Source organism: Macrotis lagotis, chromosome 2 (assembly GCF_037893015.1).
Source record: "Macrotis lagotis isolate mMagLag1 chromosome 2, bilby.v1.9.chrom.fasta, whole genome shotgun sequence".
Lineage (NCBI taxonomy): Eukaryota > Metazoa > Chordata > Mammalia > Peramelemorphia > Peramelidae > Macrotis > Macrotis lagotis.
Genome location: NC_133659.1, coordinates 250,449,950 through 250,465,495, shown reverse-complemented (window position 1 = coordinate 250,465,495; position 15,546 = coordinate 250,449,950). Strand labels below are relative to the sequence as shown.

Genomic DNA, 15,546 nt, shown 5'->3' with positions numbered 1-15,546 from the left:
AACATTAAAATTGATTAGAGCTTTTTCCCAAAAGACATCAGTAAACATCCCTGATAACTAAGGTATGTCTCTTCTTAGTAACACAATACCACTTTTCTTTAACCCAAAGGTGTTACAAGGCTTAAGCACTTGAGCTGTACTGTATATCCCCCCCCACACGGAAGGTTGGGGCGCTTGGGTAGACTCAGTCTAGGGTTCAAGTCTTAACAAGATGGTGGATGGGATCAAGACCACCATGTGTCAACCCACCACCCCTTCCCCCCAACCCAGGAAGAAAGCATGAAATCTTTCCCAAACACTCTAAAGATAAAAAAAAATATTCCCTCCTAGAACTTCTCAATCCTTCCCTCAAAGGTTCTTTCTTCTCTTAAACTCTTCTAAACTCTCCCCAAAGTACAGCTTTTTCTCTTTAAGAATCCCCTCCCTTCCCTTAACACCTTTCACAGCTAGCTTTAACTGGCTCAGTGAGGGAAGGGCTGATTTCCACATGGGGGCTTACTGCACACTACTTCCTTCTCCCCCACCTTTTGTAACTCCTGGGCCCAACTCCCAGTTAGACCTCTTTTAAAACTTGAGCTGGGGCCTCAGACCCAGAAATGCCTAAAACAGATACTTACACATGACAGGACATAGAACAAATACACACATTCCCACAGGAACATTCAAACTCACACAGTAATGGATCCAATCACCTTCCTTACTTTAAAAAACATTTCTTTTTCTCCTCTCTCCAGACTTTCCCTTTCCTCTTGGGCCCTGCTATTGCCTCCTCTCTAGGAGCAGCCAGAGGATCCCACCTATGTTTTTTTTTATCTTTCTTCTAACTTATTTCAACATAATTTAGCATCCCCAATTATCCAACATGCTGCATATTCCACCTCCTCTTTATTTAAAGGTTCCTTATGGTCCACTGTTCATCAGACCCAGACCTTGGCCACCAGACAGACTGTCCTTGGATGGGAATTTATGGCCATTCAGAACAGCAGTATCTGATGAACTTATTCTTCTCTTGGCCCTGGACAGCATCCTTGTTGTCCCAGCTAGCTCATTTCCTACCCAAAGGCCTCTTCTTGGGTATTGGATGGGGGGGGGGGGTTCTTCCTCCCCTCCCTGAGATGCCTTTTCAACCCCTGGCCTCCCATCTAGGATTTCCTTTCCTGAAATTGTCTAGAATCAGCCTCAAAAGATAAAATCCAATGTTTCCCTACCTTTCTGGATCTTTCCACAATTTTCCATCACTCTCCTCTTCAATGGCAGGGTTTCAGGTCCATTCAGAGATCCCCCCGAGAGAACCCCAGAAAAGAAATGGGGATCGGGCTTAAAATCAAGATATGAGCACTCCTTCCCCTGGTCTCTTCTGGGGCTTCCTCAACTGGTTCTGTAGCCCCCAAATTGTTATAAATGAATGAAAAGAAAAACCTGCTAGAGTGAGAGAAAATTGTACATTTTATTCATGAACCTTGCAAGATACACCTTACAAAATACAGGTACCTCACCTAGGCATGAGGCATGAATTAGTCTTGAAACCTGAGGTAATTTATGGTCCTCAGAAACTCTTTCCCCTCCCTCTTGGATGTTCATTGGCTCTCAGAGCTTGAGTTACAATCTAAGAGGTCCACCCATTCCATGACATGCCCCTAATATGATGCCCCTAATATGATGCCTCCCTACATCATATGACTAGTGATATGCTAATGAGCCCCAATCATCATGGGGGGGTGGTAATATTCAATTACCTAACTGCACAAACTCAGTTGCATTAGGTCAAGATCTCTAGGTCACTCTAGACTGGTAGAGAACTGCTTTGGGGTTTGCTATCCCTGGAAAGGTATTAGGGAAAACTCTCCCAGTCTTGTGATTGGCTGGGCCATTTCCCCTTCGTAATGGATTCCCTAAGGGCTCCCCTCCACACCCTGTGAAGACCAACACCCTGCATTCCTCACATCTTCTTTGTAGACACTATGCCCTACCAGACTCAGAATCTCTGCTTATCTCTAGACATCTACAACAAGTCAGCTCCTGGCCTTAAGGGCTAATTCCCTCTCTTTCAACTATTCTTGCTAATGTTTTTGCCATGGCAATAGAAGCATTCAATGGCATGCTGCCATGGGAGGAAAGGATAAGAAACCCTTCCTCCAATTTGAAAAACTCTACATGAATAATGCACTAAACAGTGCTTTACTCTTTAAAATTACCAGAAATGCAGATGATCTTTAAGCAAATAGTGACTAGTAACCAGGCTAGTTAGATTGAAGAATTTCATCATATCTCCTAAAAGAGTTACTAATGGGAAACTTTTTTATATTAAATTGGTAGTGATTTATCCTTTAGGACAATTTTCAGTATTGATATGGGCACTAGGACAGGAGTCATTCAAGAGAGAAATACACCCTTTGGCTATCTTAATGAATATAACTCAGTCTCATGATGCATATTGGAGACCATGTATGATATTAAATGTACTGTGATCCCAAAGCTCTATTTGCTACCATATTTGCTGTGAAAGAATCATTGAAAAATGAAAAGATGTGGCATCACTAGAGCTTTAAGATTTGATGCTGAGTCCTGAGAAAGGAGAAAAAGCCTGGAATTACAGGTCTTTAGTTGCTTCCTATATTATTTCATTCCTTCAGGAGGATGGTAGGTTATTTATTTTGTTTTGCAAAGAGGAGGGAAAGGTAAGTTTGATCTTTCTGTCTTAGTTTTTCTTTTCCTTCTCCAGTGCTGCCTATGTAGATATCACAAAAAGCTGAGAGTTGTACAGTAACAGTACTGAAATCTTTTATGTAATTGAAAGTAACCTTGAAGAAATTTGGTCACCACAGGATAAGTTTAGCAAAAGGACAACCTATGGCCCTATAGGCACAATGAATACCAAGCTGTTTTTTTTAAGTATAACATAATAAATCAAGAATTTCAAAATAGGCATTATTACATCATTTGTTCTTAGTAAAAAATTATCATTATTGATAACATTTTAGTAAGAGGAAAAAGATATTTCTACCATTAATAAATAAAATCAAAGTTACTTTCAAAATAATTACTTTATTTTTTAAATATTATTTCATGTATGTCCCCTAATAAATTTAATATAATAGTATCAGTAACACATATAAAATTAAAACTAAATAAATGCATATACACTAGAGATATATGGTCAAACATGTTTTACTAATGGAATGCATAAGAAAAAAAGTTTGAGATCATGGAGTAGAGCATGAAATTGACACTGTTATTCTCAGGAAAAGAAAAAGACACTCTTTCTTTTCTTGTTGATATAATGCAGCAAGCATTCTGGAATGAAACCTTCAAATAAATGACAGCTTCCAAAAAATAAATGATATCAGATGATATTTTAAATGTAATTTCCTTCCTCAGAATGGAAAGAATTGATAATTTTAAATGTTATATTTCACTTGAATAAATAAAAATCAATCACTCAAAAAAGTTTTGTTTGTGTTTATTGAGGGTTTGTGTTTATTTCCTGTATCAAAAAAGCTTTACTATTTAGAGTAAGAGCCAGAATTTGCGGAAAAAAATATTTTATGCATAAGTCAAGTTTCCAAATATATTAATATTTTACACAAATCAAGAACAGTATACCCGATAGTTCAAAAACTTTCTACAACTTGATATTTGCTATAGGAATATTTTTTACTATTACTATGATACATTATGATAATTTCAGGAATACTATCTTATTTCACAAATCAATGCTGGAAACCATACTCCCTTTACCCTTTTAAAAATTTAAATCAAAATTCCTAAGTTACTGAACTTACACAAAACCCATATAGTTTAATTCATTAATGATGCCAAGAATAGAATTCAGATGTCCTAACTCCTAATCAAGAAGTTTTCTGCAAGACTATACAATGGCATTATTGAATAACTGAATTTTATAATATTTCAATAAAATGAACACACAGTGAAAAAATTAAGAGGAAAAGGTACCTCCTCAGTAAATGCTTCCATCAACAGAACATAAGACCAAAACCTGAAAATAACCTAACAATACAAGCACAGCAATTTGCTCTTTAAACCACAAAAAGGTCTTGGACATATACTACAATATCTCATTGCAGGTAAAACCATGCAAACATGTGGCAGGCCCTTCAACACCCTCTCATCTTATATATACTCCCTAATGGAGATGAACCCTATAAAATCAACTGGTGACAATTTTTCAGAAAGTTATTTTGGATATTTATCTACTGATAGCACTTAAGCTTTCCTATGTGAAAGACAAAATGTTCAATGATAATTAATTAGTTGGAGTTGCAGAAAACTGTTATTTTTTTAAATGAATTTTCATTCATTTTAACCTCATGGTCTAAAACTTAACATAAATGAACAAAAATGAACTAACTTAAAATGCTTAATATACATTTATAAAATAAATTTAGTTACAGATAAAACCATATTGTTTTTTTAAAATGCACATGAGGAAAAAAATTCAAGAATATTACATACCTCAAAACCACCAAAATCATCATCATCCATTTTTCAAGTGGTACCTAGAAAATAAAAGAAAACAGTAAAACAAAATACTTATAAATTTACTTACAGGAGTATAAACATATTTAGATTTTAAACTTGCACTTACTTATCTGTAATGACAGTAAACAATTTCTCCTTTACCAGAATTGATGTAATTTTTTTTTTATTTTAAAAGAAAAGGATAATAGCTTTTAACTCCCTGGCAGGATTAGGCTTTTCTGTACCTTTTTCAAGAGTCATGTATTTTGAAGTTTTCAGCTGAGAAGTCAAGAGTGTTAAAAATATTATCTTACATTTTAATTTGCTTTTCCCAAATTGGTGCTGGAATTCAATTCAATAATGCTTCCTGCTTTTTGCATCTATTCCTCAGTAGTTTGGCAATATCAGCACAAACCCCAGCTAAGAACAGGTCTGTGGTAAATTTTTTGGAAATATGTCCTCACCACAAAAGATTCTTCCCTACGTTTCATGACCGGAGCTTATTTAGATATTCAAAATTGATCAGCATTTTTGAGCTGAGGCCACAACATTTGGAAGACATTGATATGTGTATTTTTAGCTGAAATTGCTTTGCACTTTTGGAAAAAATGTAGAGCAAGTTCCTAGGCTGATCAAGATAAATCAAGACATGAAGGACTACTCATGGAAGAGTAATTCTTCTCTTTATGGGTGTTTCTACTAAATGTGTGCCAATAGATAGATAGAAAGATGGATAGCATAAACTCTTGCTTATCCTAAGTATATCATTAAATGGGATAAAAATGTTTAAAAAGTTTAAAAAGCAAGTAACCGGTACTAACAAACTTCACCAACGGAATTACGGAAGAAGTGAAATATTGAAGAGGGTTATCTGTTTATATGTCACCAAGAAAAATAGGAAAAAAAACAAAGTGATAGATAACAGCTGTTAGACCTAAATTTGAACCAATCGATATTTGAGATTTTAGCCAACTTGACCCTCCAACTATTAAACTGGGTAATACCTTAAACAACACTGATCTCAGCATCTGCCTCAATCAACTGTATAATACCTAGAATAAATTCAATGCAAGGTATTTTGCCCAACTTGCCCAAAAGATCCTAAAGAAATTAAAAACATTAAATCAGAAAAGCATTAATCCCAAAGGCTATGTCTACAGAACCCTTTACATTATTAGAAAAAAAGATACTCATATTTCCATGCTTTGCTTGCATGTCAAAGGATTAAAAAAAAACTGTCCTGAAATAGGGAAGACCTAAGTTCAAGTGTCAATTTGATAGACACTTGCTTTGTGATCCTGGGCAAGTCACTAAACCTTCAGTGCTCTATGGAATTGTCTAAGATGAAATACTTATCTGCGGTAATAAGGGAAATTTCTCATCGGGTAAGAAATCACAATTCTAACGTCTTATAATCTAATTGTAACTTAGAACTCTCAAAATGTTAAGGGGCAAAAAATGAAAAGCAATGAATCTTAAAGCCAAGCAAACACACATAGCACTTTAAAAAATATAAAACTCAGACTTTCATAAACCTTTTATAAGAGTTAGTTTGAAATGGAATTCATATTAATTTTGGGTTATAAACAAACAGTGATTAAAATTTATGAATAAATTATGGAATTTTACTTACTCCTGTAAGTAAAATTATGGAATAGTGATCTATAACCAAGCCAAAACAGAAAAGTCCAACTTGTCTTTTCCACATGCATCCCCACTAATCTCCAGAGACAATTAAGAAACAACTATTTTTTGTTCCTATGAATGCTGTATTCAAAATAAGTTTCAAATAAATGAAATTTTTATTGTAATGTTTCTGTGTATTTTGCTTATTCACACTTCAATAAATGATTTGTAAAATACTCACAAGGAAAACAAAAAAAAAAAAAAAAACACTTGTGACAATTGTTCTATCTCCCTTGGCCATGATATAAAAACACAATAACATGCTCTGAGCAGGACTAATTTAGGCCTACTAAAAGAACATATTATAAATCACTAATGTTTTCCATACCATAGCACTTATATATTAAAATTCAAATATTAAGGCCAACTAGGTGGTGCAGTAGATAGAGCACCGGCCCTGAAGTCAGGAGTACCTGAGTTCAAATCCAGCCTCAGACACTTAATAATTACCTAGCTATGTGGCCTTGAGCAAGCCACTTAACCCCAATGCCTTGCAAAACAATTCTAAAAAAAATTGAAGTGCTTATATCTCCCTTCTGAGTTACTTCATCAAAGGAATCTTTAGAGCAAAGATTCTTAACATTTTTGGCTTCAATCTCCAATCTTGGGATCATGGGTCCCTTCTAAGAATGAGGTTTTTGAATATGTAGGATTACAAAAAAAAAAAATTGAAAGATGTTTACCAAAAAAAAAATGTTTTATAAAAGTACACAGACATCAAGTTAAGAAGTCCTATTTTGGACACTTCAAAACAAATAAAAACATTGTTGTATTACTAATATTATGGTTATTACAAAAAAAAGTAAAGGATAACCTCTATATATTTTAGATCTGAAATATAAGTTTTTCAATTGTCATCAGTGTGTTTGCATTAACCATAAAGATGATAGATTTATAGTGACAAAAAACTGTAAAACGACTTCACTTACACAAATACACTCACTTTTTTCACAGGTACAGCAGTGACAGAAGCAGAATTGAACTCTGATTCTTAGATTACAGTGTCCATTCCAGTCTACTACAAGGTTTCAAATAAACTATAGTATGTTGTCAATCATTTTATTAAAGATGCACTAAAATTTTCTTTAAACTATCCACCTTATAGTGTAGCATAGTAAGGTTCCATCTTTACAAAAAAGGTAGACTCTAAGTTAATGTATAGAGTTACTCTTCAGTTTCACATTTATTCCAAGGAAGCCAAAGAGAGACAGATCTGATAGATGCAAAAATTTTCTCTGATCCCCATAATATTTCAGACTCTTTAAAAAATTATTGATAAATTATTGATAAAGTACTTATAAGAACCAAAGAATTGGAAATGAAGTAAATAATCATCAACTGAATGAATAAGTAGATAAACGGTGGAAGATTAACCAAATACTACTGTGCCATTATCTATCTACATTTAGATATAGATATCAATCACATATCTATATGTGTATGTATGTCAAGAACACAGGAAATACATGGGAATGTTGCAAAAAGTGAAGTAAAAGGAATCAGGAAAATAATATATAAAACAATTAAAATATAAATGAAAGAACACCAATGATGAAAAACCTCTAAATACTGTGTAATTATAATAATCAAGTTTGTTTCCAAAAATATTCTTTGCAAAGGAAGAGAACTGTTAATGGGGACTCTTAATATATACTGACAGATTTAACTGATATGTATGTTAATTTTACGGTATTGTTGCTTCTTGCTACCTCCAAATCTCTATTCTTTGTAATAAAGGGTAAATCACTTGGAATATATGAGAAAAAGAATATATTTTGAAATGACCTTTCATTTGAAGAAGGAAAGGAGCTGGTATCTCTTTTAAAAAAAAATAGCCTATATCAAAAAAAAATAGATTTGAAATAGTTGCTAACGAAAAAATTTACTTAAAATTCCTTTTTCATATCATTCAATTAAGCTATTGATTAGGAAGGGAAGGAGACCCAAGAACATCTATGAAAATAAAATATGCACTAAAGACACAAGCAGCAAGAAGAAAATAGGAAAAAAACTTTTCAAAGACCTTCACTCTAAAATTGAATTGAATTGAAGTTACATTTCCATCTCACATATCAATGAGTAAAGTCAGGCAGAATCACTCACATTACTTAAAAATTTTTTATTTTTAATTCAGCATATATGGTGATAAATATATATTGATATATTGATATTATATTTAAATATATATGCAACTTCACTAGTTTTAAAACAAAATTTAACTTTTAAAAATATTTTTGTTTAAATATTAAAATATTAAATCTCCAATATTAAATATTAATATTTATTATCTACTTAATAAAACAAAATCTTCCGTGTTTTGTATATTTAATTTTTAAAATTATCAGATGACTAAGAAACTTTTAAAGTTCAGGTAGTACAACTTCTGTGTCACAGGACCAATAAGATGGAAGACTGGGCAATTTCTCTGATCCTCTCAAGCTCTCAAATCACTCATAAATTATTGTATCAAATATAAAGCAACTTCAGGAGACCCAGAATGCAAAGTTTCACACTTCTCAAAAACCCAATACTCCTCCCCTCACCTCCTATACTACCAGAAAAAACATTTTACTAGCAGACTCAACAAAACTCCCAAAATCCAGTCCCCCTCCTGAGTCCAGGTCCAATGTTCAATTCCCACTGTCCCGATTAGCTACAGGAACAAGAATCAATAGTGTATTACAAACCTCTTGGACTAAAGATGGTTGAAAGAACTGAAATCAAATCATACTTGCTGGAACAAAATTACGTGTAATACTGAGATACAATCTCAATTATCTAGCTAACTACTAGTGCTTTCTCCCTCAAGGTCCAGCAGCTAATGAAGTTGATTATTTCTTAACAATTTGCTTCCATTATTATAGTAATCACTTAAAAACCAGGAAAGATGGAGAAAACAGCACAAAACTGAAGGCAGAAAGATGTCCAGAGGCCTTCCCATATTTCTCAATGACCTAATAAAGACAAAATGGTGAATGAAAAAAATCTGGAAATGATACACTGAATGATAGAACCAGGATTCACAAAAAATGTAAATTAATTAGATCAACAGAGCTAAAATTTGAAGCTTAAATAAAATGAAATATAAGAGGAGCATCAAAAATAAGTTTAAAAATCAAGGTCTTGGGGCAGCTGGGTGACACAGTCAGGAGGACCTGAGTTCAGATCTGGTCTCAGACACTTAAATAATTACCTAGCTGTGTGACCTTGGGAAAGTCACTTAAACTCACTGCCTTTCAAACCAGCATAAAAAAATCATGGTCTCATAGAATCATAGATTTGGGCTAAAAGAGGCTTTGGGTTATCATTTAGCCCAAACTCTCTCATTGTATAGATAACTATAAAATTATAGATAGCAAACTTCTATCCAAGATGGCAGAGAGAAGCCAGGCACTGTCTTAAGTTCTCCTGGTTTTCACTCAGCCTCTAAACAGGATTTAGATGCACAAAACCCAGAGAAAAACCTAGAAGAAAAACAATTTACCAACAAGGTTTATCACAGGGCAGTGTGGGCTAGCCAGGGGCAGAGAGCAGAGAGGCAGCACAGGGGCACCAGGGATGAGGCCCAGCGACTACTCTGAGAACAGCTGAAGAAGCAGTTAATATATGCCCAGCAGCAGGGAGAGCTCCAGTATAAAAAGTGTTTACTGTGTGGGGCAGGAGAGATCCAGTAGGACAGCTAGACATCAATCCATTAGGTCAGCAGGTCTGGAAGACTAGGGCCATGAGCTCCCAAATTTTCAGCAAAGTCCCCAAATTTCCAGTAGAATCCCTTTCCCTCATTCATGTCAGGGAACGTGACTCTTCCCAGAACACACACAGTAACAGCCCCCCATCCCCCCACAGGCTGGACAGCAGATCTCCTGCCAGTGCTGATTGAGGATTAAGTTGATAAACTATCTAGCCCAAGGGCCTGGCTCACATTGATCCAGGATAACTCAGATCCTGCTCTGCACCATAAGCCTCAGGCCTAGGACATGGGCCTCTAATCAAAGTGACACTCCAGAGAAAACCTCAAGCAACCCCTACATGTAGGCCCACTTGAAGTTATTAAGCCCTGTGAGCAAACAGAGGGATTTCACCACCAAAGTTATATGAACCAGCCCCTCCTCCAATACAAGATCCTAGGAAAATGAAGAAAAGAAAAGGGGAGTCCATTGAAAGTTACCTTGACGAGGCAGCTAGGTGGCGCAGTGGACAGAGTACCATCCCTGGAGTCAAGAGTACCTGTATTCAAATCCGGCCTCAGACACTTAATAATTACCAGCTGTGTGGGCTTGGGCAAGCCACTTAACTCCACTGTCTTGCAAAAACCTGAAAAAAAAGGTTACCTTAAAGACAACAATCCTAACTCAAGAGAGATCTAGAACTTCAGAATATGAATTGGTCTCCTGTCCAGAAACACTTCTTAGAAGAGATCAGTAAGTTTAAAAATCAATTGGAAAGACTGGGAAAAGAAATGCAAGAAAAAATTAACAATTTGCAAGAAAAAATAATAATCCTGCAACAAGAAAAAGAAAATACAACTGGACAAGTGCAAAAAGAAAATTATTTTCTCAAAACCACAATTGGGCAAATTTTTGAAGGAGTTATGAAAACTCCTTCAAAAACAGAACTAGCCAATGGGCAAAATAGTTGCAAAAGATAAATGAAGAAAATTCTTCTCTAAAAAAAAGTTGGAATCTGTGGAAACTAATGACTTCAAGAAACTACATGAATCCATTAAACAAAAATAAAAAATAAAAAATATATAAGATAATGTAAAATACCTCATCAATAAAACCACTGATCTGGAGAATAAATCCAGGAGAGACAATTAAGAATCATTAGGCTTTATGAAACATTGAAGAGAAAAAAATCCAGGACTCCATACTTCAGGATATAATGAAGGGGAATTGCCCTAATATCATGGAACTGGAGAACAAAATAATTATTGAAAGAATACATTGATCCCCTCCTGAAAGGGATCCCGAAATGAAAACATTTAAGGAATATAGTGGTAAAATTCCAGAACTACCAGATAAAAGAGAAAATCCTACAGGTAGTCAAGAACAAACAATTTAGATACCAAGCAGCCACAGTAAGAATTACACAGGACCTGGCTGCATCAACATTAAGAGATCTAATAGCCTAGTAATTTGATATTTTAAAGAGCAAAGAAACTTGGAATAAAGCCAATAATTCACTATCCAACAAAACTGAGACTTCTCTTCCGGGGGAAAAAAGGGATATTTAACAAAATAGGAAACGTCCAACTTTTCCAGATGAATAGACCAGTGCTAAAAAAAAATTTGGACACTAAAGATGTACATGAAAAGGTAAAAAAGGAAAAACAAAAATCCTGTTATCCAATACGATAAAACCGTCTCTATCCCCATTTGGGAGAAAGATTCTCATAACTCTTAAGAACTGTAACTCTATTAGAGAGAATATACTTAGAAGTAATGTACACTCAGGAATTGTTCATGACTGATAGAATGATTTAAAAATAATATCTCCTTAAAAATGGAGGAAGAGTAAAGAAACTGGAAGATGAAGGAGACTGAATGGGGTAAATTATATCACATGAACAGAAGACCTATTGCAATAGAGGGGAAGAAGGGAGGAGGTGAGATCCATGTGCATCTTACTCTCATCAGATTTGGCTCAAAAAGGATTAACACACACACACACACACACACACACACTCAGTTAAGCTAAGAAACTTACCTTACCTTTCAAATATTAAGAAGGGAAAGGGGGAGTGGTGAGGAAAAGGAGAACTCAAATAATGAAGGGAAGGAAGAAGGGGCAAAGGAAAAGGGGAAAGAAAGGGGTGGGCAGGTTGGATATAAGGGGGCAAACATACTGAAGGAAGTGGTATTCAGAAGCAAAATACTGGGGAATATGGATAAGATGAAAAAGGGGGAAAAATACAAACAGAGGGAAGATAGCATGGGGGTCAATAAAAAGCTAGTAAAAAGTAAGCGAATAGTAAAGTGGATTAAAAACCATAATCCTACAGGAGGCTATTTATGAAGCAGAGAGATATATAAAGAGTAAAGGTAAAAGGTTGGAGAAGAATAAATCATGCTTCAACCAAAGTGAAAAAGATAGGGGTAGCTTATCTCAGACAAAGCAGATGCAAAAATATATAAGTAAACTATACCCTCCTAAAAGGTACCATAGACAATAAAGCAATTTCAATATTAAATATGTATGCACCCAGCAGTCATAGCATCCAAATTGTTCGAGGAGAAACTGAATTGAGTAATAAGAAGGCACAGAAAGCAAAACTCTATTGGTGGGAGACCTCAACCTCCCTCTCTCAGAATTAGATAAATCTAATCATAAAACAAACAATAGAGAAATTAGGAAGGTAATAGAATGTTAGAAAACCTAGACATGATAGACTTTTGGAGAAACCAGAATGGGGATAGAAATATACTTTTTTGTATTGCAGAAAAAGAAGTATAATGTGTGATCTACTCATTCTTTAAAATGAGGTTATAGGGATAGCTAGGTGGCACAGTGGAGAGAGTGGACAGATAAGTTGTCTTATGCACTAGATAATTTTGCTATTTCTAGTGTTCCTCAAGGATATGGTTTTTTTCCTCTCAATACATTCAATTTTGATCAATGCATGGAAACTGCAAAGATTATCAGATTACCTTCCCAATCAGATCAGGGGTTGAACAAGGTTATCTATTATCACCACTACTATTCAACTCTATAATTACTGATCAAAGAAAGATAAATAAAATCCACCCCCCCCCAATACCAACGTTGTCCCCACTATAGCATCAACGACAAGAATCTTTTATGGACCTCTGGGCAACATCAGTCCAGCACAGATAAGCAGGCTGAGCCTGCTGTCACTGACAAAAGAAACCTGAGGCAATGTTCTTTTTGCCATGGAAGCAAAATTCAAATATAAAAGAATAGGAAAAGGCCAACAATAAAGATAAGAAAAAACTACAAAAAACAACAAAAAGAATCTGAGCGCAAAAAATTATTACATTGACAAGGTTATAAAAATCTACCAAAGAAAAGAACTCCCTAAAAAGTAAAATTCATCAAATGAAAAAGGAAGTACAAGCTAAATCCTTAAAAGTAAGAATTGAACAAGTAGAAACTAATGACCTTAGGAAATATCAATGTTCAATCAAACAAATTGAAAAGAATAAAAAATAGAAGAAAATATAAAATACTTCATTAGAAAAACTGATCAGGAAATTAGATTCAGGGGAGATTATGTCAGAATCATTGAACTCCCAAGTCAAATTACAGAATATCAGATCAAAGGAAAAAATGCTGTAAATGACCAGTAATAAACAACTCAAATATCAAGAAATCACAATCAGGACTGGCAGCTGTATTACTAAAAGAGCAGAGGTCATGAACCATGATATTCTAGAATGCAATGGAGATAGCATTAAAACAAAGAATCACTTACCTGGTGAAATTAAGCATAATACTTCAAGAAAAAATGGTCATTCAGAAAAATAGAAAGATTTCAAGATTTTATAAGGAGAAGAATAGAACTAAAAACAAATTGACCCAATATCTAGACACAAGAGAAACCTATAAAGGCAAAAAAAAGGGAAAGAAAATACAAGATTCAAAGGTGCTGAATTACATTCCATGGAAAGATGATATTTGAAATTCTTGAAAACTGTATCTAAGAATCTAAGGTGAATGTGAAGGAATAAATATAAAAATAAAATAAAAAATTTAATAAAGTGACGAGAAAGAGTAAACTGGGTGCAGAAGGGAGAATGGCCTGAATTATTTCACATGAAGAAGTATGAAAGAGCTATTACTCTCAAGGGGCGGCTAGGTGGCGTAGTGAATAAAGCACCAGCCTTGGAGTCAGGAGTATCTGGGTTCAAATCTGGTCTCAGACACTTAATAATTACCTAGCTGTGTGGCCTTGGGCAAGCCACTTAACCCCATTTGCCTTGCAAAAACCTAAAAAAAAGAGCTATTACTCTCATCGATATTAGCTCAAAGAAGAAATCATGTACACAATTATTTGAAAACAGAAATCTATCTTATCCAAAAGTAGGAGGGGAGGAGATTTTAAAAAAAGGCAGCATATGGGGGAGAACTGACAGAAAAGAGTACAGATGGTGGGAGGAAGTGGTAGACATAAGGAAAATACTGCAAAGGAGGGAAAGGGTGAAAGGAGAGAGGAAAAACAGGAGTAAAGATAGGATGGAGAGAAACACACAGTTACTAATCCTGACTGTGAATGTGGATGGGATAAAATCACCCATTTAAAAAAAAAATGGATAGCAGAGTGGATCAAAACCAGAATCCTACATGTGTTATTTATAAAAGGCTGCAATGGACACAGAAAGACATATATAGAGTAAAAGTTAAGGGGTTGTAGCAGAATCTACTATGTTTTAGTTGGAAAAATATAAAAAGCAAAGGATAACAATCCTGATTTCAGACAAAGCAAAAGGAAATATGTTCCTAATTAAAAGAGATAAGGAGGGGCAACTAGGTGGCACAGTAGATAGAACACCAGCCCTGGAGTCAGGAATACCTGAAGTCAAATCCGGCCTCAGACACTTAATAATTACCTAGATGTATGGCCTTGGGTAAGCCACTTAACATCATTGCTTTTCAAAATAAATAAATAGATAGATAGATAGATAGATAGATAGATAGATAGATAGATAGATAGATAGACAGACAGACAGACAGACAGATAGATAGACAGATAGATAAATAAATAAATAGAAAAATAAATAAATAAATGAATGGATGAATGAATGAATGAATGAATGAAAGAGATAAGGAAGAAAACTACATCTTGCTGAAGTAATATCAATACGAACATATATACACCAAGTGGTATTGTATACAAAGTCTTCAAGGAGGCGTTAAATGAGTTAGCGGTTCAGGGTCAAACTAAAAAATTTTTGCAAAAGCAAAACCAATGCAATCAAGAATATAGAGAAAGCAGAAATCTGGTAAATAATCTGTACAGCAAGTATCTCTGATAAGGCATCATTTCTAAAATGTTTAAAGAACTGAGTCAAACTTAAAATCCAAGCCATTCCCCAGTTGACAAATGATTATTATGAATAGGCAGTACTCTGATGAAGAAATCAAAACTATCTAGAGGCATATGAAAAATACTCTAAATCACTTTTAATTAGATAAATGCAAATTAAAACAACTCTGAGGTATCATCTCAAATCTATCAAATAAAGCTAACATGACAGAAAAGGAAAATGATAAAAATTGAAGAGGATGTTTTAGATCTGAAATACAGTGCAAGTTTTCAATTATCATCAGTGTATTTGATCAAAAATATGATACATTTAGAGTGACAAAAAACTAAGATAAGATTTCACTAACACACACACACAAACACATGCAAAATAG

General features: G+C 34.6%; 1 protein-coding gene across 5 annotated transcripts in view; it reads right to left on the bottom strand.

The window, feature by feature from the left end:
* Positions 1-15,546, bottom strand: part of CCDC91 (coiled-coil domain containing 91) — a 414,466-nt gene that overhangs the window by 297,809 nt on the left and 101,111 nt on the right. For 4 of the 5 annotated variants that reach the window (XM_074225704.1, XM_074225703.1, XM_074225707.1 and 1 more), the window contains one exon: positions 4,474-4,517. In XM_074225704.1, coding sequence (XP_074081805.1) covers positions 4,474-4,503 — 30 coding nt within the window. In that variant the 5' untranslated portion in view covers positions 4,504-4,517. Of the gene's footprint in view, positions 1-4,473; positions 4,518-10,333; positions 10,633-15,546 lie in introns of those variants that run through there. The other variant, XM_074225705.1, reaches the window with a different exon arrangement.